This window comes from Dipodomys spectabilis, unplaced genomic scaffold (genome assembly GCF_019054845.1).
Source record: "Dipodomys spectabilis isolate Male_0828 unplaced genomic scaffold, ASM1905484v1 ptg000003l, whole genome shotgun sequence".
Lineage (NCBI taxonomy): Eukaryota > Metazoa > Chordata > Mammalia > Rodentia > Heteromyidae > Dipodomys > Dipodomys spectabilis.
Window position 1 is genome coordinate 12,764,920 of NW_024870680.1, and position 23,921 is coordinate 12,788,840.

A 23,921-nucleotide genomic window follows, 5' to 3' on the forward strand; every position below is an offset into this window, starting at 1 on the left:
AGAAAAGTGAGACTGGAAAGAACTGTTCGGTAGGAAACAGCTTAGCCTTTTTAGGGAATCAGATAATGTAGTGCTAGAACTAAAACCCTGCTGTCTGAGCTTTTTAGATATTCTCCAAGTTCACACAGCATGTCAAGATTCCAACATAGGCTTGTCTAGTTACAAAAAACAAAGAACAAAAAAACCCAGAAAGCATGTCAAGTGTTCAGTTAGCATTCTCTTAAGCATGAAAGAAGGCAGAGTGAGCCGTTCATATTTGATTCTATTACTTTTCAATATATAGGTCAACAAGTCTCACTCAATAGCTTATGAACCGGCAAGCAGAGTCCGAAGATTGTACAATCTTTTCTGAGAAAAGTCTCACTTATAATGATGCTTTCTCAGTCCACTTCCTCTTGTATGGGATTTGTGAAAGATGATTGAACTCAAACTAACAAAACCCTAAAACCCAGAATCAAGCACCTCTGCATGAAGGCATCTACGGCTGATGAATAGATATGCTAAATATTCCCATGCCAAAATTTTGTTTTCAACAGACAGATATATGGGTCAGTATGCCCTTTTCATTTTATCTATAGGCCTGTACATCCTTTAACTCCTCTGAGCCCTAGTTTTCTATTTAAAAAGGAGAATTATAACTATTAGGAAAAAAAAAAAACCACTACCACCAAAGCTGAGCACTTGTGTCTATTATTTTTACATGTTCATCACAACAATCCTGTAGGGTTAGAGATGCTTTGTGTTATGGGAAAACTAACTTGTGGAAGAAACATGACTTGTTCAAGTTCACATGAGTGATCAACAGGACCCCAGGGTTCAAATCTAGACTACCTGACCACTGCTTCCATAGTACTCTTATCCCTAGATGGTTACTGTGAGAACTTTTTTTTTTTTAAATATGAAGAGCAAGTTTTTAACTAAAATTATAGTTTAAGAATGCTGAATTGAAGCTGTGGCTCAAATTGAGTGCCTGACTAGCATACACAAGGCCTTGCATTCAAACCTCAGTACTGAAAAAAGTCAAGTAATGTTCTTACAGAGGAAAAATCAGAAACTAATGAAAGATTTTAAGGGTGAAGAATTAACTAGCAGAAACCAGATTACTTTTCTAAGTTTTCATATTTCTTATATTTCAAGAATTCTCAGGGCTGGGAAGGTGGCTCAGTGGTAGAGTGCTTGCCTTGCATGCATGAAGCCCTGGGTTCCATTCCTTAGTACCACATAAACAGAAAAGGCCGGAAGTGGTGCTGTGGCTCAAGTGGTAGAGCGCTAGCCTTGAGCTGAAGAGCTCAAGGACAGCTCCCAGGCCTAGAGTTCAAGCCCATGACCAACAACAACAACAACTACTACTACTCAGTTTAAATAAGAAAAAAAGAAAAGAAAATGTGGGCAAAGAGCCCAAAGATATACATTCTCCAAAGATATACAAAGATGCTCATCATCAGAAACACATTATAGTAACCACTCTACAAAGTGGGATGATTAAAACTAAATAAATAATAGCAAATGTTAGTAAAGCTGTTGAGAAATTAGACATTCCCCCATTTCCCCCCATATATACTGCTGGTAGGAATGTAAAACATGCTGTGAGTGGAAGTCTTGGCAGTTCCTCAAAAGGCTGAATCGTACCTGTACTACTCAGCAATTCTACTACTACATGTACATTCATGAGAATTGAAAACATAAGTAAAATCTTTACTCAGCAACATGATTCAGAATAGCCAAAAAGTGAAACAATGCCACTGACTATCAACTGATGGAATAACAAATGTGATTCCTTTGTGATGGAATAATCATAAAAAGAAACACTGATGCATGCTACAACATAGATGTCTGGAAAACAAAATGCTACATGATGAAAGGTAGAGACCATGACCATTTATTGTATGATTCTATTTATAGGAAATGTCCAAAACAGGCAAATGAGAAAGTACACTAGTAGCCACCTGGGGCTAGAGTGGTGCTGGTTGTGGTGATTCAGGGGTAGTTCCTTTGAGAGCTGATAAAAAAGTTCTAAAACTGCATATGGTAATGGGTTGTTCAATCTGTGAAAATACTAAAAAACCACTGAACTTTTAAATGAGTATGTACATGGAATAGGAGTATCTCAAAACAACTTATTTAAAAAATAAAAATAAAACACAACATGAACAATATTTGCAATACTAGGTACTTACTAAAGTTTACTTTAAGCCAAATGGCTTTTTCTTATTACTAGCAGTTGTTAGAATTCAACAATTTTGTAGAATTACAACACAATCTCTGAATATCAATCACAGAGATAAATTTACTTTTAATTTGTGGTCCTAAATGTTAAATATTAATAGACACAATACTGTTTCAGAAAGAAAATGTTTGGAAATTGACTCACACATGTTAATCGACTAACTAAAGAAGCCTATTCTTATTTTCTTCTTCATTCATCACTCATATCAAGTTCATTAGCAGCAGGAAGCCCTATTTATAAGCTCCAGAAGGGTAGGTGCTTAGACAGTACCTGGCACATAGAAAAGGCCTAATTAATATTTGTCTATAAGTAAGTTCCCGCTCTACTAGGAATAAGAACCTTTAAAAAAAAACAAAACTTAAATCTTACTTGGTAATCTGTGTGTAAAAATCCATACTTAAGATACAGATAATAGATCTGATCTATCTATCTATCTATCTATCTATCTATCTATCTATCTATCTATCTATCTATCTATCTATCTATCTATCTATATCTTAAATATAGATTATAGCAGCTTCACTTGCCATTCCAGTTGTTAAAACATAGGCTAAATTCTCAAAGGGACACAATTATATGCTATGCTGTTAGAATATGTGGAACATAACTTTATTCAAGTTTGCTCTTTACCTGATCCATGAATATCTAAAAGATACTTTATTGTATAAAAACTTACATCTGTAAATAATGGATCAACTGTAACAGAGGGCTTAACCTGGAATACATGTATAGGCTTAGGGGCCCACAAACTCCTAAAATTGTATGCAAAATCTAACATGTATATTGGCATTTGTATATTTTTGGTGAGAGAGTTCATACTCAAATCAGATTTTCAAAGTCTATGACCCGAGAGAAGTTAAAAAAATTACTTAACTAGAAACAGAGTCACAAAGCTTTTTTAAAACATAAGTTTGTACAATAAATGATATCCAACAGCTCCATCTATGGGTAAGTCATTATCACTAAGTAGAAATACTGACAACCACCAGAGACCAGAATATTTTATGAATGCCTGTGTTGAGATCATCAGTATCACTCTAGTGTGAATTTATTAACTACAGTATCACAGCTTCTTTCCCCAGATGTAGATGCAAAAACCAGGAGTCTGTTGATGAATTCTACTTACAGTACTTCAGCACCAAAAAACTGGGCAGTTATGCTGATATATGTATATACAATTCAACATTTGTCAGTCTTAAAATGCTTATTTATAGTGAAATCTATATAAAACCGTTAAAAAACTTTCTATTTACATTTTTTAAAAATGGAAAGTATTATTTCCTTTGCCACAACTTGTCAAAACTGACTCTGACTCTCCCACCCCTTATTCCTCACTGTGTCAGACAGCAATCACGAGACCAAAACATATTGCTTAAACAGCATCCTAAAAAAGTAAAATGCTTAAAAGCATTTAGAATTGCTAGTAAACTTTTTATACATTTCAAAGGGGCTCAAACAAAAATGTATGTTATTTTCAAAGTCTCAGCCCAACATGAATGTGCAATTTCAACATTAACAAAATGAATGAGTAATTCATTTTCCCTATATAACTGAGTATTTCCTTTGGGCCAGAAAATGTTTCTTTTCCTCTGGTTCTCAATGAAACATTTTCTAGTAAGTTTTCTCAAAGTGTGAGTGGGGAAAGTGGAAAGAGTAGGCAATCCTGGTTGGCAAGAAATGTATCAAAAGGAATACAGCCTGCTTTGAAATGTTTACATTAAATAAATACAAAGCAAATGTGCTGCCTAGCACACAAAGGAACAGCACAATAAATTAGCATACAATCCAGAATGTACAAGCCACCCAAAATGCACTTTTCACTGGTCTTGATCTGATTTCTACCATCCAGCAAGGATTCTTTAATGCTAATATCTTCCTAGATATTTATAAACTATGAACTGAGCAAATGTAAAATGTTAAATTCAACATTCCAAGGATTTCCAAAAAACATACAAGATTTTCAAAAAATTGTTCCTTGATACATCATTTCAAAATACAAACTATTCACATTTTCCTTCTTCTTACATAGGATTTTGATGGCATTTTGCTCAGTGGAAATCAGTGGACATTCACAGGAAAAGTCTTTCCACAGCAAAACCAAACATTTCTATTGGCCACGGTCCAACAGAGAAAGACTATCAGGTCTTAAGTCTCTGTAGATGTGCATCTTTTTTCTTTACTTTTTTCTAATTTTTTTTTTAAAGGTACATTCCCCAGTGAATTTTAGCTTGCTAAAATGTTGCTCCCACAACAAAATCTTGTTGAAACACTGCAGTTTCAAGGTCCACAGCCTAAGTATGGGCAAAGTGCTTTTTTATAGACATAAAATACAAGAGTTTCCCTGGACACTTGTAACTCAGCAGGTTTTAAAGTGCATTCCTGTGTCCAAATGCTAGGGCCGTTCCACAGAGCTCTGAGAGGGGCTGGGCTCGGTTCCATCCTCTGTGCCACTGTCTACGTCTTGCTCCATTGCTGTCTCATCCTCATCCAGCTGCTGACTGGTGAAGTTGTTTAGCTCAAGAAGCCCACTGGGCTCCACAACCACGTTGGAGCTGGAGTGACAAGGAATAGCATACTGGGGAATGGCCTGGAAGAGAAGATATGGGAGAGAATCTTTATGGTAAGAAAAGGTAACATACAGATTTACCCAGCCAGGGCAGAAAAAAAGAAAACTAACATCTATTGGTCATACACTACACGCCAGGCACTTGGCTACAGGCTTTCACATATGATACTCTACTAAGACTTTGTGACAGCCCTATAGGAAATTATTATGATTTTACAAATGAGGGAACTGAAATGGTGATGTTTACTCAGTGTCATACAACCAACAGGGTTAATGCTAGGATTCAATGTCTTTTACACCTCAAAGTGACCTTTGCACTGCTTTATGGCACTTTTTTTTTTTTTTTTTCCGAGTAAAGAAGCCTAAAGTCTATTGCCAAACTCAGGATACAGACTTTAAAAAATACTTCCATTATTCACAATGTAAAGTATATCAGATTTTGCTCTTTATTAGATACAAGATGATTAATTTTTTAATACTACAATATAGTTTAAGTTGTTTATCTCCCCCCCCCCCCTCTTCCTGGGGCATGAATTCTAGTCCTGGGCTTTGTCCCTTCTTTTTGCTCAAGACTAGCACTCTACCACTTGATCCACGGTGCCACTTCTGGGTTTTTCTGTGATTAATTGGAGATGAAGAGTCTAATGGACTTTCCTGCTCAGGCTTCCTTCAAACCATGATCCTCAGATCTCAGCCTCCTGAGTAGCTAGGACTACAGGTGTGAGCCACTGGTGCCTGGCTTAGCTTCTTTAGTAGTACAAAGGGGAGGTAATGTGGGTCACAGGATAATCATCTTTATTGAAAATGAGAGTAATTATTCAAGTATAAGAGATACTAAAGTTTACCTTTTAAAGTCAGTAAATGAACACTTTTAAAGAGTTATCAGTTCACATCACACTGTTTAAAATCCTACAGTTGTGTTCTTCTACACTTACTGTATAATCAAGTTCTTTTCCATGGCTCCAGCTCCATGACAAACACACTTTACCTTAGGGCTTCTGCACTAGTTGTCCTTTCTTTCTGTAATCCTTTTCCTCTAAAACCTTCCAAGGTCAGCCTGATCTGTCATTGCATCTTTGCTCAAATACTTAAGAATCATAGGCTTAGAAAAGCCTTCCCTGGAACTCCAAACCCAAAATGGGTTGGCCACCTACACTCCTATCATATTCTGCTATATTTTCTTCATTGCATTTGTCATTTGTTTGTTAAACTGCTCCTTATCCTTGGAATATGAGCTCCTCTGTGAGACCGTAGACAAGGCACAGATCTTGATTATCTTATTCACCGATGCCCAGAATTTTGAATGTAGATTGGCACATATAAAATGTTTAATAAATGTGACAAAGGAATAATTGCTAACTTTTTTAATTTTTATTTTTTGCCAGTACTGGAGTTGAACTCAAGGCCTTTCTGGTGCTTTAACAGCTGAGCCACTTCCCTGCCCTGTTGGCTTTAGTTACCTTTCAGATAGGGTCTCACATTTTCCTACTCACCTATGCCACCTGTATAGCTGGAATTACGGGAAGGAGCTACCATGCCCAGACTAATTTTAAACATTAAAAATCCTAGGCAAAATTGAATATTAGCACTTTGCAAATAAAACTGACCAAAATAACCTTTTACTGGGGAGAGGAAAACCTAAATTTCATTTTTGGGGAGAGGAAAACCTAAATTTCATTTTAACATTATAGAGAAAATTATGCAAGATGCCTAGTATTAGTTCTAGGATGATAGAGTTTTTATTTCTTCCCTTCTATATAGCTGATCATTGTGAAAATAGTATTAAATGTGGCACGAAGACATAGATTTTAGTTCAGTTGTGGCTCTGATGTGCTGTGTGATTCTAAGTACATTTCTAGTTCTATAAATCTTAACCTTGCATAGAATATAACACTTGAAAAATTCTATGCTCTAAAGATCCCTGCAGTTAAAAAGATCTCTCTCTCTCTTTCTCTCTGTCTCTCTCTCTCTCTCACACACACACACACACACTCTCTCTCTCTCCCCTATCCTCAGTACTTAGCCCAGGGCTTGGAGCATAGTTACTAAATAATACATGTGGAATTAAGGTAGGAAAGAATAAGCTGAGGAATGATTGTCAATAAAGAACAATGCTTTGCATTCAAAGTATTATCAGGGAAGCCAAATTTTACATTTTTCAAGGAATCAAATCACAGACTTTCTCCACTCATTTCCATTGGTATTACTGAATCAATCAAATCAATACTTGAGGTCAAAGCTAAGCATAACTAATAAAATAGCAGTATGTTCATGATGAAGATAACATGAGGTATCTTTATGAAGTATTGACATGTATCAATTACATAGTCAAGTGCCATATATTTTTTTCAGTTAATTCTCTTAGAGATAGGTTTTATTGTCTCCAGTTCACAAGTAAAGAAACTGAGATACAGAAGTTAACTCAGTGTGACTGGGCTTTGACAATGAGTACAGGTAAGAATCAAATGTAGGAGCTTTGTTCAAGTGCTGCTGTCCCTCTGACAGCACACCTGCCAGAGACGTGCTAAATGTCAGGTAAGAATTCTGTAAAGAAGCCACTTAGCACATTAGCTGTCACCCTTGATAAGATACAAATTACATTTTTACTCCTGTTAATAAAGTACAAAAAAAATCCAAATAAGTTACCCCAAATGACTGTCAATTTAATGAGTAGGGGCCAGTCTAAACTCCTTAGAGTCAGAGTAAATTTTCATAAAATAACGGTTACCATCTGTTGAACAAAATCACTAGGAGCTAGGTTCTGTGCTGGATGCTCAATACTATATGAACTAGGCACTACTTATTTGATAAAGAAACTAAGGAAGAGTAAGGTTAAGTATTCTTGCTCAAAGTAGTAAATGGTAAAGCCAGGAAATAATTTTTTTCCCACTCTACTTCTTCAAGCAAAATTTACCTATCACAACAAAAACTTTTGTTGAGAATTTTATAATCCACTAAAATCACTTTTGTAGAGGAAAATATTTGAATAATTCAATGGCTACTATTTCTTGCCTTATTTTTACTAAGCCCCCATACTTAGTTAAATATTTAAGTGTGCCTCAATTGGCTTAACATAGCTTGGCACCATGGCAAGGGAAAGTTTACTACAAGAATTTGCAAATTATTAACAATGAATCTATAGTAAATCCTTAAATCTTATATAAATCCTTAAATTCTTGATTAACTGAAAAGTGCTGCCTTAGATTCTCCCAACTATGTAAAACCAATATCTTGGAAGGAGAGAGGTAGTCTAGACTTCATAAATCTCCAATCTTAATCTTAATGCAAGATAACAAATGGCTTTTCTAGAAGGAAGAGACATTGTGAAGGACAGTTCCATTGAGTTAAATGACCTGTACTTACCAACATATGACAGTAACCATAACAAGATTATTACAATACCCAAATAAAAAACAAACTTTATGGTTAATCCCTAGTCATAGAGTATTTAAGAAAATTCCCGCACAACGTATTTCTCCAGACATCTTAGTTAAGTTTGTCATAGAACCACACATTTAGACCAAGCACCAGAACTTTTTCAAGGATACAGTACCTGAAATTAACTTAAAGAGAAGTATAATCCAGTTAGATTTCAGGATTTTGGGAGCAGATTTAGAATCCCAAAATGTAACTTGCTAAGTCAATACAGTGGCAAAGCTGGCTTGTAACTTACAAAGTGAAACTTATACAAGTACTTGGGACCCTCATTGCCTCTACAGTATGTTGGATGGTAATATCCACAAATTTTCTAATTCTCGCCCAGAAAATAAATAAATCAGTATATTTGTAATAGGTATTAAACCATCCCAAAGATAATCTCTGGTTTTGTTTTGGATTTTTTTGCTACCTTGGTTTGACTATTCCTGTGACAATCCCAAATGCACAAAACCCATAAATGCCCATCTGCCCAACATTTCTAATTTTTCTTCCAATTCTTACCTGGATGATAATTTCTGCTGGGCTCTCTTCAGCTTTCTTTTGGCCTACATTCTGAATACGCATGAATTGGCCTGTCGTAGGCACTCCCGGTGCATCGATTTTCCTGGTCGTTAGGGGAGGGCCAACAGCAGATGGACTTGAACAGGACTCTCTACATTTCTGTTGCTGGGGAGTGGAATTCGCCATCCCTGCCACCATGTGGGTGGAGGGTAATGATCCTGCTTCACCAGTGAGCATGCTAGTGGCAAGAGCCTTCTTTGGGGGATCCACTACCATATGCTCTACATTTGTATCAATCTGAGCTTCCATCAAAGACATTTTCAAAATGTCTGACACTGCTGTCTTCTCAGAGGGCTGAATGGGAGATATGCTTGTAACTGGTGATGTCAGCTTAGGCACAGAACTGCCACCAGTTATCTTTGTAACTGTGGGAGGCTGGCGCCCCTCAAAAGTTATCTTTGTAACAGAGGATCCTTGAGTTATAATTGGTTGCTCCACCTGAAAATAAATTGGGGTTGGGTGTGTTACAGCTACATCTCTTGAGAAAAACTAATCAAACACCCCAGACAATATGGCAAAAGAAACATTTGTGCAGAACACTAGGAAGACATTGTGAAGCTTGATGTTTTAATAAGAGGGCTGGATGGGAAGGATCTCGTTACTTTTAAGGAACCTAGGAAAAGAGGAGGGGTTGAAAGAACCTTTGTTCAGCCAGCCAAGGTTTATCACAGGAAAAGGGGGGAAAAAAAAAAACCACAGCAGCCTAGTTTTTCTTTTGGATTGATATCCCTAAAGAGTATGCCTTCTATCTGGCTCAAATAATTTCATATAATCAGCTTTTAAAAATAAAAACAAGTAGAATATTTTCCCTAATATTTTGCTTCAAAAACATTGTATTTATACAAACAAATTCTCTCTATATATGTACTTATAATATACAATAAAGATATATTTATATATATAATTCCAGAGCCAGTGATTTTTGCTAATAAAATTTTTGACTATCCAGATATTCTCCCAGACAACCTAGATGATAAACTTATAAACTAGACGGCGATGATGTAAACTTTTACAAAGAAGATCCTTAAAAGACAATTTACTTATTAACACTATTCCCTCAGAAATAAAACAGTTTGCAGGCATGGAGATAAATAATACCTAAAATGAAAAATAATTTGGGGATATCGCTTCTATGCACTGTTGATCAATGCTGAAGTGATTTCATTTAAAACCTGCTTGGCAAATCAAGTTCTGAGTGCTAGCTTTTATTTTTCTTTTCCTATATTAGTGTGTGCATTTCCTCCCTAACATCAACCTTGTGATGGGATAAAGTAACACGAGCGAAATGAGGCTTTGGGATTTCCTCTTGCCAGGAGAAAGCACTGCTGGCATGATAGGGTTGTGATGTTCTCCCTTTTGTTTTCCGTGAACAGAGAAGTTTAATTTTGCATGCTATCAATATTCTGTTACCTGGCTTGCCGGCTGTTTCTCTGACGAGGCAGGGAGCGACATTTGGCTCTGGGGAGTTTGGGGCTGCACGTAGATTTTTGGTTGGTTCGGAGCCTGCTGAAGTTTAGGGAGCTGCTGTGTGGTTTTCACTGCAAGCACCTGTACTACAGTTTGCGGGGGCTGTGCCATTAATGTAGGAAGCTGCCTGTCTTTGGCCACCATAGGATGCTGTGTGTGCTGTACATCTGGCTTGGGCTGTGCTTGTTCTTGCTGGAGAGGGGTGAGTTTCTGATGCCTGATGGAAAGTTGGGGCATTTGTGGGAGTTTGTGCTGGAGCTGGTCTGCCTGCAGGTGGATGGTCTGCTTCTGTTTAGTCTGGAAGCACTGTAGAGTTTTCACTTGCAGCTGAGTCTGTTCCAGCTGAGGCTGGCTAAGTTTCTGCTGTTTAGGTGACTGTGACTGAGTCAGGGCAGATCGGTAAAACAGACCTGTCTGAGGGTCTAAAGTGTCCATCTCTTCAACCTCACCCTCCTCAGTTGCAAGTTCTTCGCTGTGTTTGGTAAAAGCAGTATGACTGCTTAATGCCTAAGTAAAAAAAACAAAACAAAACAAAAAAAGAAAACAGGCAGAAAGTAAGAATAAAATAAGAAAAATAGCTCCATTGTTACATTTGCCTTAAACGGGAAAACTAAAAAGAGATTTATACAGAAATTTTCAGAACAGTCTAAATAGACCAAGAAGGCTCAAGATGTTTTGATATCACAGGCTTGTAATTTGAACTTGTTAGACATAAGAACTTCAAAATCTGGCCTACTCACTACCACAGGAAAAGTCCTAGAAGGCTTACAACATATATATCAGAGGAATAATAAGGTAACCTTACAAGCACAGCCTCAAAGAGGAGATATATTTCCCAGCTCAGCAAACAGCTCTGCAGCCCATCCACAAGGGTTGCTCGCCTGTCTAAAGACAGGGTACAGCAGCCAAGGAGTGAGGTGCCCAGTGCAAAGCCAAGGTTCTTAAGAAGCCCCATCTGGCCATGTCCAGTGTTATTGAGGTCAGTGATAGAGTCTATGTGACACCCATCCAGTCACCACAGCAAGCCTCCCTGAGGAGGGTGTGGTTGGCTGGCCAGAGTTCATCAGGCTCTGCCTGTGTGCACATTCCAGTCTCACCAGGCCACAGCTTCCTAGACATCTGGCTTCCAGGAGGAAGGCAGACTGGGAAAGGGACAGCTAGTGTCAGTTAGAACAGCACTGGAAGGAAGCGTCATCTTGAAATGGTTAGGGTCAGCCTGATGACTTTTAGCTGCTCTGAGAAGGCTCAATGTTGGAACCTACCTGCCTGGTTAGGGTCAAATGCAAAAAACCTGCAAAGCTAGTAAGACACCTGACAGCAAACTTCCCTTGGAGCTACAAGGTCTATCAGATACCCATCCTTCCCACTGCCTTGTCATATACTAACTACACTACCACTTTAACTCTAAAACTGTGACATTTAATTGACACTTTCCCCTGTACTATATGACATTACAAGTTTTCAATTCAGCATCTCTACACTGCCTTTTAGGTAGTTTGCTTATAATTAAGTTCAACTGTTACCAGTTCAGTGATAGTGAATCTATGAATACTAAAGAAAGTTCATCCTTAAATCTGATACTCATAATATATCAATGTAATACAGCTTACACTTTGGGTGTAAGTTCTACCTCTGCTACCTGGGGCAGATAGTTTCCAGGCCTGAGTTCCCAGATAGTTCCCTGAGTTCAAACCTGGGGCGGGGGAGGGTGGGAAGGGGGAAGAAGGGGAAAGGAGAGACAGAGCGGGGAGGTGGTGAGGGGGGGAGAGGGAGAGGACAGGAGGGAAGGAAGGAGAGGGTAGGGGGAGAAAGGAAGGAGGGGGGGGAGAGAATAGGGGAGAGAGAGAAAGAGAGAGAAAATAGGCCAACCTTTCAGGATCATATTGAGGCTTACCTTAAAATAAAAGTGAAAACTCAATGCACAATGCTTGATAGTAAATGAGCCTACCTATATATTTTCCCTTTTCTCTATTTCTCTTAATTCCAGATGTTTCTGTTTTTTATTAGTTCATTACCTTCCCCACTGAGTCTCTCTTTTTAGCTAACTAAATAGTTAAAAGAAGCCAAATATTTTTTCTTATTTGTTCATAATGTTCCCAGAATTTATCAAAGTATAAAACAGGGGGAAAAAAAACCCAATAATATTAACAGCAAGCAGCTAAACCAGCCAAATGCTATTTCATTTAAAATCTTAATTTATCTCAGCAATAAATTCTTCCATAACAAGATACACAGAAAGTGACAAAATCTTGTATTATTAGATTCATTCAGTCAGCCCTCCACCCTTTAAAAATGTTAAGCATTCACAGAAGGTTCAAAAGTATTGTTTCATTATTTTCTGGTACTAAGCTGATTCATTTCCTCCTCTACTCCTTGCAGATGAAAGAATTACACAAACTTTCTACAATTCAGTTATTATTCCTTTTAAAATAGAAGGTGAAACTTATTTCAGAAATGAGGTAGTTACAGAGATAGAGAGGGGAAAAAAGAGCTACAACCTGCTGCATAATATGGGTGATGGCTCCAGGGGAAGATGCAGGGATGGACTTCACTACCACCGAAGTCTGTGTTGCAGTCTGTGACTGAGCCACATGCTGAAGCAGAGTCCGCTGGGGCTGAGAGGGCTGTTGGGGCTGGGAGCGATGACTGACTGAAAATAGAGGAGGTGATGATATTTCTCCAGAAATCACCACAGGATCTGTAACCAGTGGTCATTTTAAACAAATGTCTTTGAGTTTCTATCATATATAGAGAGAGTAGTATTGTGAACTAAGAGGCAGAAGACCAGAATCTGCCCATCTATAAGCTGTGTGACTCTAAGAAAGTCTCTTATCTTCTCCAAGACTCTGTTTCCTCATCTGTAAAATGGGAATAACAGAGCTATTATAAGGATGAGAGAAGAAACATATACAGAAGCACTGTGAAAACTCTTATTATCAAGGAGGAACAAACTACTTAGTCATATTCTTTTGTGAATTTCCCACTGTCTCTAGTAACTTTTATCCCCAAAAAATAACAAAGCAATAATAAATTTTCTGTGGTCCCAGGAATATCCTAAAGGAAAGTAAGTCAATGTAAGTTTTAAAATTTCTTGGTTCCAGTTCCAAATGCAGTCCAAACATTAGAAGCATTCAATCCTCTATATCAAGTAACAGTCTTATAGTCTTAAAAGTTTCTAAAAATGGAAGAAGTCAATGTAGTAATGCGAAAAATAGAACAAAGCCCAACTTGGATTCTATCGCACTCTGCCACCAAACAGACATGGTGAATTTATTGCTCTCTAAAACTTAGTAAGTTTTTTTTTCTGACTTTTCAAGTGGGATAATAAAACTTGGTATTTTTACCTAGAAGAAGACTAAATGAATAGGTTGAAGAATAGTTCTTAAATTATAAAACATTAAGCAAATACGAACATAACAAAAGAATAGAAAAAATCTGTTCTATCATTTCCGATTTAGGTCATTTAGGTATGGTTGTAGGAGACAACTTCACTTTTTTTTTTTTTTCTTTTGGCCAGTCCTGGGGCTTGAACTAAGGGCCTGGGTGCTAACCCTGTACACTTGAACCACAACTCCACTTCTGGCTTTTTTGGTAGTTTATTGGAGATAAGAATCTCACAAACTTTCCTGCCTGGGCTGGCTTCAAACCACGATCCTCAGATTTTATCCTCCTGAGTAGCTAGTATTACAGGTGTGAGCCATTAGTACCTGACCAATTTTACTTATCTCTTGGAGTAACAACTGTATTTTCACATATGTCCTATTTATCATCATTACCAGTAGCAACTTTCCTTTTTAAGCAGAATAAACATTTGCTATTTTCAAATCTACAAAAAATCTATAAAAATGCTTAGTGACTGCCAAAACAATCTTTTGAATCAGAAATAGATAAACTAAAAGAGATCTGTCAATTAGCTAAGGATTTTGAGATTATTGTTGCTTGGGCTAGCTTTAAACTTATGATCCTCCTGAGCCTCTTCCTCTGAGTAGCTGAGATTACTGTTACGTACCACCACACATGGCTTGTCAAGTACTTTAAATACAATTTCAAATGGCACCGATTCCACACTTAGAAAATAGGGGAATATCCATGAGTAGATTGGTCACTACAGAAATAATGTAAAAATGATGTACTATATATAATAACTGAACTTTAAAACTATTGGTGAAATATAAACTTTATTAAATTAAGATATTTCCTTTCATCTACATTTGTAATGTTCCTCATATATGCCTATATGTGACATGAGATTATAAACAACCTAAGCAGGATTCTTTCATAAATGTGCTACAGTATTTTACTGTATTTTGTTCATACTTTATAGGAGTTAATAAAAATTTCCACCTGTGATCAACTAAACTGAAGATTAGGATTTACATTAAAACAACTACTGAAATAATTTACAGTATGTTTGAATAGATGAAAAACAAATTATGATAATATTAAAATTAAGCAAGACAACTAATGAAGTCACTTCAATAGAAACACATTGGTAGTGAGATATAAAAGTAATAAATTTTTGATGAAATTATTGGATTAAATGAAACATTTAGCCTGCCCACACTAATCTTTATTATTATTATATTGTTTTTTAATAAAAAATTTAATAAAAGATCAATGAAAATTATCTAAAAATAACTCTAAGATATTATAAATTTTCTTTAGCGCAAATCCCCAGTTTAGAAAACAATTCAAAAAGGTTAGAGAAAACTAATATCCACTACAGAATAATCCAAAGGGCTAGAGCAGCTGACTTTGAAGTTGAAATAAATGATCAGTATGTCTGCATTTGTAATGGGCAGAGATTTTAGAAGCTGGCACAGAGTAAAACATTCAGAAAAACAAATGAAATAACCTTAACTGGGCCATATAAGCATCATAAAGCAGTCATTCACTGCTGTAAGAAACATTTATTGGGCTGGGGCCTGGGATGTGGCAAAGCACTTGCCTAGCAAGTGCAACGTCCTGGGTTCGATCCCCAGTACCAAAAAAGACAAAAATAAATTCAGTTAGAAACATTTATTGGGCTGGGAAGGTGGCTCAGTGGTAGAGACTTGCCTTGCATGCATGAGGCCCTGGGTTCGATTCCTCAGCACCACATAAGCAGAAAAAGCTGGAAGTGGCACTGTGGCTCATGTGGTAGAGTGCTAGCCTTGAGCTGAAGAGCTGAGGGACAGAGCCCAGGCCCCATGACCAGCAAAAAAAAAAAAAAAAGAAATATTTATTTATTGATTGAGAAGAGCATCAAAGGGCTCATTTCTACAATAGAAAAATTATCTTCCTTTCACTGAGTGGAGCTTACCTTTCCTCTACCAGATCAGAGTAGAGCGCATCCATTTAAGTGGTTCCCCCTACCAAACAATCATTTTTTATCTTCAATTATACTACAAATGGATGCACACCACTTACCTAGAAGGGGAAAAGCAACCTCTGTTCCCTCATCAGTGCGTTCTGAAAGGATAAGTAAGGGAAGAGATCATAGGTCTTCTCATCTATTTACCATGTAAAAATTTAGGTTACCCCAAAGTTAAAACTCAGTTTCCCAACATGCTGGCCTCTGCTTTAGTTAGCTTTCTGCTAAATCTAAAGAAAGATTCTAGATGGCTTTCCACAAACCTTAACTGATTTACTTTTGGGGAAATTTTAACCTATTAGTCCTGATAGCATATACTAAAAGAATTCATTTTCCTCTATAGTATTTATATCCTTTAAATGTTAGAAACTTTATGTTCTCCTTTAATCACTGCTTAAGAGAAAGGCTTTCTCTACATACTGCCTCATAAGTCATCTCTTCTAACCTTTTAATTGTTCATATTATTGCTATTTCAAATCTCAAGGTAAGGAAGGATCCAATATAGAAAGCAATATTCCAGGTGTATTCTTAACAGAATATGAAAAAAAGAAACTATTTGCCTTCCTATTTAACTTCTCCATGTGTTTTTCTGTGAGACCACATTTTAAACCAATACTAATCTGCTTCCCACTAGAATGTCTAAGTTTTCCCAGAGATTAAAGGTTTTCTAAAGTCTTTCTTTACTTTAAAAATCAAGACTGGTCCAGGAGCCAGTGTTAGTAGCCTAGCTACTAAGGAAGCTGAGATCTTTGGATCCTGGTTTGAAGCCAGCCTAGGCAGGAAAGTTCACAAGACTCTTATCTCCAATTAACTACTCTAAAAGCCAGAAGTGGAGCTGTGGATCAAGTTGGTAGAGAGCTAGCCTTGAGTAAAAAAGCTCAGGGATAGCACTAAGCTCTGAGTTCAAGCCCAGGACACTCTCTCTCTCTCTGTCTCTCTCTCTCTCTCTCTCACACACACACACAAATACCGAAAAAGCAACAACAAAAATGAGGCAGGACTCTTTCTTGATTCATCTCTCCATGAAGTAAAAAAATCCAGATGCATAAAGTATTTATTCTAAGATAAAAGATACTTTATTTTCTATCACTATTGCTCTATTTGCAGATAATACATATGGCTAACTTGCAGTTTTATATTACGTGAACTCTTTGTAACATCCTATTGATTTTTTTCCTAGTCTTTAAAAACAGGGCAAATCCCAAGAGTAGAATGAATTTGCCCCGAAATAAACAGGAAAAGAACTTAGAAACATAAATAATGTATTTTTTCCCAAAACAACTATCCCATAAAATACAGAAAGGTAGGCTTCCTACCTTAATACTGGGTTTTAAGAGGACACCTACCAGTAGTGATGTATTCAGCAACTAGTTCTGACTCTACCACAGCGATTGATGGGCTCTCAGGAGAGTGTCTCTTTTCCTGGGTCATCTGAATAGGCACTGCCATTTGACTCAGGTCAATAGTGGGTTGTCTTGGTTTAGATTCCAATTTTTCCTTTACTGCATTAAAAAAAATCAGAGAAAAGTTAACTTATTATAAATAAGTACTAAAATCAGAGTTGTCCATAAGAACAATGAATCTCTAGGGGGCTACACTGGCAGTAACTAAGACAACAACGAAATGAAAACATGGCTATCCAAGTGCACAATCTGAGTAACAGAACCCAGCAGCCAAGCAAGAACTCATTTGCAATCACACTAAAATCCTCCTGTTAAAACCTTCTGATCAAACAGTTGGTTGTTTTCCTATGTGTACTTTTCTTAAGATACTATTTCCTTTTCCCAGCAACATAGTCCCTTGATATCTCTAGTTCACTAAAAACATTGAATAATTATATACATCATGATTTAGGACACTTCTATCTAGAACAGTATGTCTTAGTGACCAGTTTAATTTAATTTTAATTTCTTGATATTTAAAATTCAAGAAATCTTCAGAGAATGTTATAAAGTCTTCAATGATTGTTAAGGAATAAAAGTTTTTGTTATTAGGAAAAAGTGGACTCTACAAAATGTCTGATAGAACACTCTGGAATCAAGAATAAGTTCTGTGTATTGACTCACTTTCTATCTTATCTTTTTTTTTCTATAATATCTACTAATTCAAGGTTTCTATCTCTGGTAACAAAGACAGAAACATTGATGGAAATGGCTGGATTTGTCAAAGACAAGCAGTTGAGAAAATGCCTACGGCAAAAAATAACATCAATAGAAGGATTAACCTAACACATTAAATGCTAGTTTTTTTTTTTTTTTTGGATAGCATAAAGTGTAAGTTATAATAAATGGTAATCAGTAACTAAGTCCACTAAAAGATCATTCCCACCACAGGCAAAATGCGACTAAATCAAAACAATTATTTTAAACAAAGAAACTGAACCAAACAAGTACAAATATCACTCCACAAGTAGAATACCAAACTAGTAATTAAAAGATATGAAACCTCATTCTGTACTAGCCAATTGGGTAATCTCTCTAGAGCTCAGCTTACTTATCTATAAAATGGAAAGGTTAGATGAGATCATCAATATATTCCCTTCAATACTCTGGATAATCTCTGACCTATCATAAAAGACAATTCATGACAATGCAATACAAATTTGTCCTAAATACTTTTATCAAAGGTATTTAGTAACTAGAAATACTGAGAGGATCTTATTACATGAATATACCTTTGCATTGAAGCTTAAGTAGATGACCTATAGAAGGAAATAAATCTGAAAATAAAACATTAGAATGTTTGCAAGAGCCACTAATGGTGTTATATGAGGGCAAAATTACTCTAATATCAAAGAGGATGGCAGGGGCCTTTTGATCTGCCTCCTGCTAACTATCTTTGTGTTTAGAAGTGACAGATCTATTATCCTCCAATACAAAAGGATTGTCCATTTTAAGGAGCAGGGGGAAAAAAAGACAGCTCTGCATTTTCCCCTTACTATTTACTATGGTCCATTTATTCTTCATACTCCTATGCACATCTTAAAGAACCAGTAAACAGACTGCAGCAATGATTGAAGACAAGTCCAGAGGGAGGGAAGTGTGCTCAAATAGCAAAAATTATATAACAGTGGTAGTATTTTAGCACAACCCATCTCTAGAGAAAACATGCTTCATTCAATTGAGCATGTGAATTCATACCTGTTGTCTGTTGGAGTTCTAACAGAGCTTTGATTGTTGAAGTAGCTGATTGTGATTCACTGGATACATCCTGATATATTATGGTGGGGCTAGTCTCCATTGCAATCTCATGTTCTGACCAATCCTGACGCCGGGAAGCAATTACATGAACTACAGGCTGGGAATCTGTTTTATATCAGTTAAAAAAAACAAAAACCCTATAAACAAAATGTCTCTTTAAAACATTTTTTTGTTTTATCTTTGTACTATTGTAAACTTCATGCTTTATCTTCCCAATAGGACTGTAAACTTCTAGAAAGCATATTGTTTTTTAGTCTGAATTCATTTGCTTTATTCATCTATTTCACACTGTAAACCTATGTGTTAGAATCTTTATTTGACACTGAGGAGATAAAGAAGTTCACAGAACAATCAAATGCTCAAGAAGCACAGTCTGATTGGGGAGATGAGTGTAAAAAGTCAAAGTACAATTCAATGTGATAGCTGCTATGTAAATAAGTGTGTATGCATATAGGTGAGTGCCTGCTTGTAGTTAGTAAAAAACAGTGTTATAGGAGTCTTTATTTTTCCCAATGCACCTGAAAATGTTTCTGTGTTACAGCATTACATCAATACTTATTATTGGATGAATGAATTACTGAAAAAAAAATCCTGTCTACTGACAGCAAAACAGGATAGATGGTCTACAAGCATCAAGATATCAAGACGAATGTAACATTCAGACGTTACAGTCTTAAGTTCAAGCCAACTGATAAGTCTCTACTACTTATTAGCAAGTTTAGTCTTTGGGTCTTAGCTTTACTATCTCTAAAACGGAAACAACAAAATTATCTCTACTTCAGCATTTCTTAGTAAAATAAAATGATATGCAGGTATGTAAATCAACATGTATAACAATAGGAATATGTTCTGAGAAATGAATGCCTTATTAGGCATCTGTCTTTATAAGAGTATCACTTAGAATACATCTACAACTTTGGATGGTATAGTCTATTGCACCACTATCCTATTCAGCCCCACTCTCCTCAACCAATATTCAGACATATTCCAGTCCGTATGTGCAATATGACATCCTACATAAGCTGTATAAATTGTGGAGGGCAATATGATGGTTATTGGAGCCTGAAAGTACTCAGTTCTAAGAGTCTTTGTTAGTTTCTAGCTCAATCACATCCCTAATTCATAGGTTTCTATAATTACGCTATATACAGATACATATGTAAAGGCTAAATGTGCATCAAACTGAGTAACAAATTATTAATTAAGTTTCCTACCTATAAAACAAACATGTTGAACTAGATGGTTACTTATTTCCTAAACCCTTTTATCTAAGAAAACACACAGGAAACTATAGAAGATACAAAGATATATATGGCTTTATATCCTGGGGTAAATAACAAATAATTAGAGCACATGAGACAAATATATAAGAAAGTAAGAGATGCCTTTAAATTGGGATAGTCAAAGCATCATGGACATGAAAAGAGTTCAACCCAAATTAAAAATAAACATAATTAAAGTTCAGCCCTCTATGAGCCTTTTATTTTTAAAAGCTACAAAACTGTCCAAAAAATACTGGAGCAAAGGGAGTAACTTTTAATAAAACAGCATTTCCAAATAAAATCAACAGAATTTTTCATTACAATTAACAAATAGTATTTTCCTCTAAAATATTGGGTAGAATATTTTCACATATTGATCTGTACACAGCAGAACATGATCCTATCACACCAAATATATGATTCATACAATCAGTTTTTTCTTCACTTACTCTAAAGAGTCATGTAGGATTTCAGTTTAAGAGAATTAATGTTGGTTTTTAACCTTAATCCTCCAAGTCTTAGCTAGGATTACAGGTATGAACTACCACAGTGCTGGGCTACATTCTTTCATTTTTCATAATACAAATTAGCACATAACAACTCAGAAAAGTTATATAATTGTATGCTTTGATTAACTTGGATTTATTTTTCCTCTTCATTTTGACCATTCAAGATCATGAGTCTTCAGGAAAAATAATCCTAGAAACTAAGCTGTGACTTAAGGTAATGTCATTGTGACGTATAATGTCATTGTGATTGTATATTCCTCATGTTCCCTACTTGAGTTAGTCTTCATATTCTGCTCCATTTTACCCATAAAATCTTGAATTCGATTCACCTTTACAAGCACTTTTGGAAGGTTGAATATTAAGTGAAGAAATTTTTTTTTGACCATCCTGGGCCTTGAACTTCCAGGCTGGGTACTATCCCTAAACTCCTTTTGTTCAAGGCTAGCATTCTACCTCTTGAGTTACAGCACCACTTCTGGTTTTGCTTTCTTTCTTTCTTTTTTTTTGGGTCCGGTCGTGGGCCTGAACTCTGGGCCTGGGCGCTATCCCTCAGCTCTTCAGCTCAAGGCTAGCACTCTACCACTTGAGCCACAGCGCCACTTCTGGCTTTTTTTTTCTGCTTATGTGGTGCTGAGGAATCGAACCCAGGGCCTCATGCATGCAAAGCAAGCGCTCTACCACTAAGCCACCTTCCCAGCCCCACTTCTGGTTTTTCTGTGATTAATTAGAGATAAGAGTCTCATAGAGTTTCTTGCCTGGGCTGGCTTTGAACTGAAATACTCAGATCTCAGCCTCCTGAGTAGCTAGGATTATAGGTGCGAACCACCAGTATCCGTCTATAAAGAAATCTTTAATATTTAAAAAATATCTTCAACTCAATAAGGCTAACCCATTCCCAAGTAAGAAAGGAAAAAAGAGAAGAAAGCTATTTAGGGAAGAAAGAAAGCATAGAGGAGTTATAGAAAACATATGACCTGAGCATCAGCAGATGACATAGGCAATATGGCCTTGAGTCAATAGGCTTGGTCAACTAGCTATTTATTAGTATCTAGGCAATTACCCATATGTATACCACTTAAAGGTACACTTATGAGGCTAGGGGAAACTGTAGGAAGAAGTACTTTAGACTCAGGCAACAAAAAAGTACCAAAAAATGGTCAACATTAAAACAGCTGGTAGTAAAAAGTAATATTGGAAGCATATTAGAAAGAACGATAAAGCCGGGTGCTGGTGACTCATGTCTATAATCCTAGCTGCTCAGAAGGCTGAGATCTGAGGATCACAGTTCAAAGCCAGCCTGGACTGCAAAGTTCATGAGACTCTTAAATTCCAATTAATCATAAAAAAGCTGGAAGTAGTGCTGTGGATCAAGTGATAAGAGTGCTCACTATGAGCAAAAAGGAGCTCAAGAACAGTGCCCAGGCCTAGAGTTCAAGCCCTATGATCAGCATTAAAAATAATAACAGTAAATGAAAAAGAAAAAGAAAGAATAGCGACCTCTTCCAGGGTGATCTAACAAAATCTCACATCAGGATGATGATGAAGGCCTCTAGCCTGCAAAGACAGTTCAGGATTTAAACATAGGACTTAAACTTCTGCTTTGAGATGGGGACACTAGAAGAAGTCTAGAAACCACAAGTAGAATCAATTTATTCCTTGGCATAAGACATCCTTACTCTACAACTTAGGTAAAAAGAAAGAATCTGAAGAAAAGGCCGATTCTTTTTTAGAATCCAATGGTAATTATTAAATGTACAAAGAATAATAGACTTTAGACTAAATTGTGGATAAGTGTTTGATAAAGAACATATTTACACATCACAGAGTAACTGTCTAACTTTGAACTTCTCAAAGGAAAATTTGTTAATTTCATAATTAACAATAACCAAGAGACTAATTATAAATATCATCAGTGTTATGACAGACTGGCAACATGTGACTCCTGCTAGAATAAAATTGAAAATACAACATTCATCTGTGGAATTTCTGCTGAATCTAACCATGAGGAAACATATAACAAAATCTAAGTGTATTCCACAAGTAAATGACCTATGAATTTTTCAAAAATGTAAAGTCAAGAAATTCTTTAATGGTAGATAATTTTAGTCTGCAACAGAAAAAGAATGATGGCAGTTACATGTAGCTAAATACAATGTAAGATCCTCAGTTAGAATGAGGATGGAGGGAACAGTATAAAGACTATTGCATATTAGTTGTGGTATGTGAATATGGATTGATTATAACTAGATAACAGTCCTGATTTTGATAATTTTCTCTTAGCTATTAAGAGAATAACACTTAAGAAATATAGGTCTTGGGGCTGGGAAGGGGGCTCAGTTGTAGAGCGCTTGCCTTGCATGCATGAGTCCCTGGGTTCGATTCCTCAGCACCACATAAGCAGAAAAAAAAAGCCGGAAGTGGCGCTGTGGCTCAAGTGGTAGAGTGCTAGCCTTGAGCTGAAGAGCTGAGGGACAGCACCCAGGCCCAGAGTTTAGGCCCCATGACTGGACCCCCCCCCCCCCCAAAAAGAAAGAAATATAGGTCTTAAAATATAAGTATTTAGGGGAAAAAAATCAGATGATATCGACAAATGGCTAACAAGTATACATATATATGATGGAAAAGGAGAGCAGAGAGAAAATCAACACAATAAAGCAGGTTTCAGAGTATATATAGTTCAGTGGTGAGTTTAGCATGCACAAGGCCTGGTAGCTTAAAAAAAAACACTGAAGAAGACATCTAGAAGATACAAAGGGGTGAATTTTACTTTTCTTGCAACTTTTCTGTAAATTTAAAATTACCTCAAAAGGAAAAATTACTTTTAGAAAGAAAGCAGCAATGTAATAACAAAATAATGCTCACATTGTGTGAAGTTATATCCTTCCTATGATTTTAAAAAGTCAGAATTATCTTTGATGAATCAAAACCTTAATTTCTTTCTCTTTAAATCACAACATATACATTCTTAGCCTTTGCCTTTGTGAAAATTTCTAAAAGGCTATACAAGAAGATTACACAGTAGATATACAAAGTAGATATGCCTACTTTAATTTATAAAAAATTTGAGTTACAGAATTTTTTATAGGAACAATTTTTAAAACAGAAAAGATAAAGTCAATATTTTTTCCTATCTTTAGCATAAAAACTGAAGATTCAAGGAAATAGCATGTTTGGAAAGTAATTAATTAGTAATTAATTATGACTTCCTTAGGAAAAGACTAATAATTTAAAAGGATAACCTAAGAGTATATGTATATAGATATCAACTGGTCATTTGCCTTTTCAGCATCACCTCAAAAGTTAAATATTTTACCTGCCCTCTACAAAAACACTTGTGG

At 36.3% G+C, this 23,921-nt stretch overlaps 1 protein-coding gene across 12 annotated transcripts in view; it reads right to left on the minus strand.

Annotated features, from left to right (window-relative positions):
* Positions 1-1,863: 1,863 nt before the first annotated feature.
* The window catches only part of Emsy (EMSY transcriptional repressor, BRCA2 interacting), an 81,497-nt gene continuing 59,439 nt past the window's right edge, over positions 1,864-23,921 (minus strand). For 5 of the 12 annotated variants that reach the window (XM_042688339.1, XM_042688324.1, XM_042688347.1 and 2 more), the window contains 7 exons: positions 18,753-18,917; positions 16,959-17,114; positions 15,669-15,710; positions 12,758-12,909; positions 10,203-10,766; positions 8,733-9,230; positions 1,864-4,814 (listed from right to left, as the gene is read on the minus strand). In XM_042688339.1, the coding sequence (XP_042544273.1) occupies positions 4,620-4,814; positions 8,733-9,230; positions 10,203-10,766; positions 12,758-12,909; positions 15,669-15,710; positions 16,959-17,114; positions 18,753-18,917 (1,772 nt within the window). In that variant the 3' untranslated portion in view covers positions 1,864-4,619. The remainder of the gene's footprint in view (positions 4,815-8,732; positions 9,231-10,202; positions 10,767-12,757; positions 12,910-15,668; positions 15,711-16,958; positions 17,115-18,752; positions 18,918-23,921) is intronic. The other 7 variants (XM_042688364.1, XM_042688373.1, XM_042688333.1 and 4 more) reach the window with 4 other exon arrangements.